Source organism: Histoplasma capsulatum, genomic scaffold (genome assembly GCF_000149585.1).
Source record: "Histoplasma capsulatum NAm1 scaffold_61 genomic scaffold, whole genome shotgun sequence".
Lineage (NCBI taxonomy): Eukaryota > Fungi > Ascomycota > Eurotiomycetes > Onygenales > Ajellomycetaceae > Histoplasma > Histoplasma mississippiense.
In genome coordinates, this window is record NW_001813907.1 from 1 (window position 1) to 2,608 (window position 2,608).

Here is a 2,608-nt window from a genome sequence, read left to right on the forward strand (position 1 = left end):
GCATCTGTCATCGCCGCAAATATCAAAATTCGTATGATTTCCTTCATGGTGAGTCCTCCACAAATAAAAAGATAGTTTTAGGATTATAACAACATATTTTCGCTACATTAAGTGTCCGGATTTGAAAGTAATATGAACAAAACCAACACATTAAACAGTGCCCAATTTGTGCCAAAATGGAATGTATAACAATACTCATATGTATGTATGTATGTATAGGTTTAACGTCCCGGAGAAAACACGGGCAGCGCCCGTGTTTCAGAAGCCTCCCGAAGGGCATGGAGACGTGCTACGCTGGAGAGATTTCTATGTACACAGAGAGAGAAAACAGAATCCAGGTGGCAACTCTTGAGAAGACTCAGCTCATTGCAAAGGATTTTTCTGAGCTGCGCATCCACTTCTGGCCCGACGTATGGCCATTCATGGTGGGGCTATAGTGTGGTTCCCTGAGGGGACCGCCGCTGCCGTGCCTGGAAGGCTTTATAGTGAGCAGAGAGGGATACCTCTCTCAGTTGATCAGAAAGCTGTCTGTGCTTCTAACATCAGAAGAAAGACAGACAAGATAAATAATGAAAGAAAGAGAGGGAAAGTGTGTGTTCTGAAATGAAAAGAATAAAAGAGAGAGGTGAAGGAAAGACTGTGTCATCTGCAACACCTTGCAGTCACGTGATCTGGCACAGACCCGGGGGAAAAGAGAGGGGAGAGCACTGAAGAAGGTTGTGGAAGGAAAAGAGCAGAGAATGACAGAGAGAGCAAAGAAAAGAAGGAAGAAGAAGCATTTGAGCCGATAGAGACAAGGGCAAACGAGAGGAAAACAAAGCAGAGTACGCGTAGCTACAATGCCGGCAGTCAAAACCATATCAGCTGAGTCAGACACGTAGTCCGTACTGATTACACCACAGATAATTGAGACAGATGAGCCTAGTTGTGCTATCTGTACTGTCTGCATAGACTGTGATGTCCCTGGCAGTTGCACTAGCTATCGTGGGTGTACTCAGCAGGCCGGCCTCGTGGAACTGCTGCGGGGGTTGTCAGATGGTTTGCAGCCAGCCGGCTGCGTTACCTTGTGCAGTACCGTGTGTAGAACTGCGTGCAGTCCAGCAGTTCTACAAAGTCTGTAGGGGTCAGAGATCCTAGATAGGCAACAGCTGTCGCCCGGTTGTGTGGCCGTGCTGCTGGCCTCTTGGGCCAGTGAAGAAAGTGCCTCTGTGAGTGTCGACAGAGCACCAAATGTTCTGGGCTCTTGTTGTGTCCACAGACACAGGTGAGCCTCGCATCTGCATGCTGGAAACGCCTGTGGTACCAGGAGAAGTCCCCATGAGAGGAGCGGAGTGCGAGCCAGCGGTGAAGGGCATGCCGTGGCATGGTGAGCTCCGGAGGGGCCTTCACTTGGTACTCCACAGTCGGCCTGCTGAAACTCCAGCCCCGGTACCAGTCAGAGAGCTTGCCACAGGCTCCACTCCACCACTTTCGCCTTGCCTCTTGGCTGAGCTGCTTGGCCACTGTGCGGATCCCACTGACTGTGGGTGTGGCCTCGAGACCATAGGCTGGGGCTGCAGTGGATGAGACTGCCCGCTTAGCCAGGCGGTCTGCTTCCTCATTGCCCTCTATCCCCATATGCCCAGGAGCCCATTTCAGGCCGACATTGTGCTGTCTGAGGAGCTCATGGCAGCGGTTGTAGGCCCAGTTTGAGGAGGCTGCTGCGCTGCCCCGTATGCCCCAGATGACTGAGGTGTTGTCGAGGCAGAGCCAGATCTGAGGGTTGCTGCTGTCCTCTGTGACACAAGGTAGGAGCTTCACAGCGCACTCTAATGCCCGGCAGGCACCAACTGCCTCAGCGTCGAAGACATGTGACATAGGGCTCAGCGCAGCTGAGAAGCTGGCCAGCTGTTTATTTCCCTGATAGACTATAAAGCCATAGCCCACCTGCCTGCTGTTGTCAAGGTTCTGTTCTGATCCATCTGAGAAAACATATAGATCTGTTGAGGGTTGACTTCTCCACCATTCCTTGAATGCCTGAGCAGCACTCTTTTTGTCTACACCCTCTGTGGGGTCTGTCCCGCATCCCTTTGAGTAGTGTGGGATGGCAAGTGTGGGTCTATTGACTGCAGGTAGCAGCGCCCCCAACCGCTGGATCTTGGTCTTTGAGCGCTGCCGGGTTCCAGCCCCTCTTCCTCGTGTGATCATTGGAGGTGCTATCTGTGAAGCCAGTGGGTGCTTCTCATCCACCACCTGAAGCCTTGTCGCGAATCGAATTTTGGCCTCCTCCAGAGCTACCATTGCTGATGGGAGCCCAGCATCCCGGTATAGGGTAGCGATGGGCGTTGTACGGAAATAGTTGAAGTTGTAGCTAATCGCTGAAGAGGAAAAGAAAGAGAAAGAAGATATGCGAAATACATGCATCCATATATATATACATATAGAAATAGTGGTAGCGAGAGTATAATGGAAAGAGGTAAGAATAGACGAAGATATAAACAAAGATAATATAATAATAGAAATAATAAACGAGTGCATTACATCAATTCTAGAATGCTGTTACAATAATCAAAAGTTTTTTATCATAAATATCATAATGTGTTTCTGCATCAATCAACTTTTTTGATCG

General features: G+C 49.7%; 1 protein-coding gene across 1 annotated transcript; it reads right to left on the reverse strand.

Moving 5' to 3' along the window:
* Positions 1 to 1,059: 1,059 nt before the first annotated feature.
* HCAG_09207 (predicted protein) lies at positions 1,060 to 2,280 on the reverse strand (the record flags this gene model as incomplete). The annotated part of the gene is made up of 1 exon (XM_001535810.1): positions 1,060 to 2,280. The coding sequence occupies one exon, from the start codon at positions 2,278 to 2,280 to the stop codon at positions 1,060 to 1,062; it is 1,221 nt and encodes a 406-aa protein (XP_001535860.1).
* Between the last annotated feature and the right edge of the window lie 328 nt (positions 2,281 to 2,608).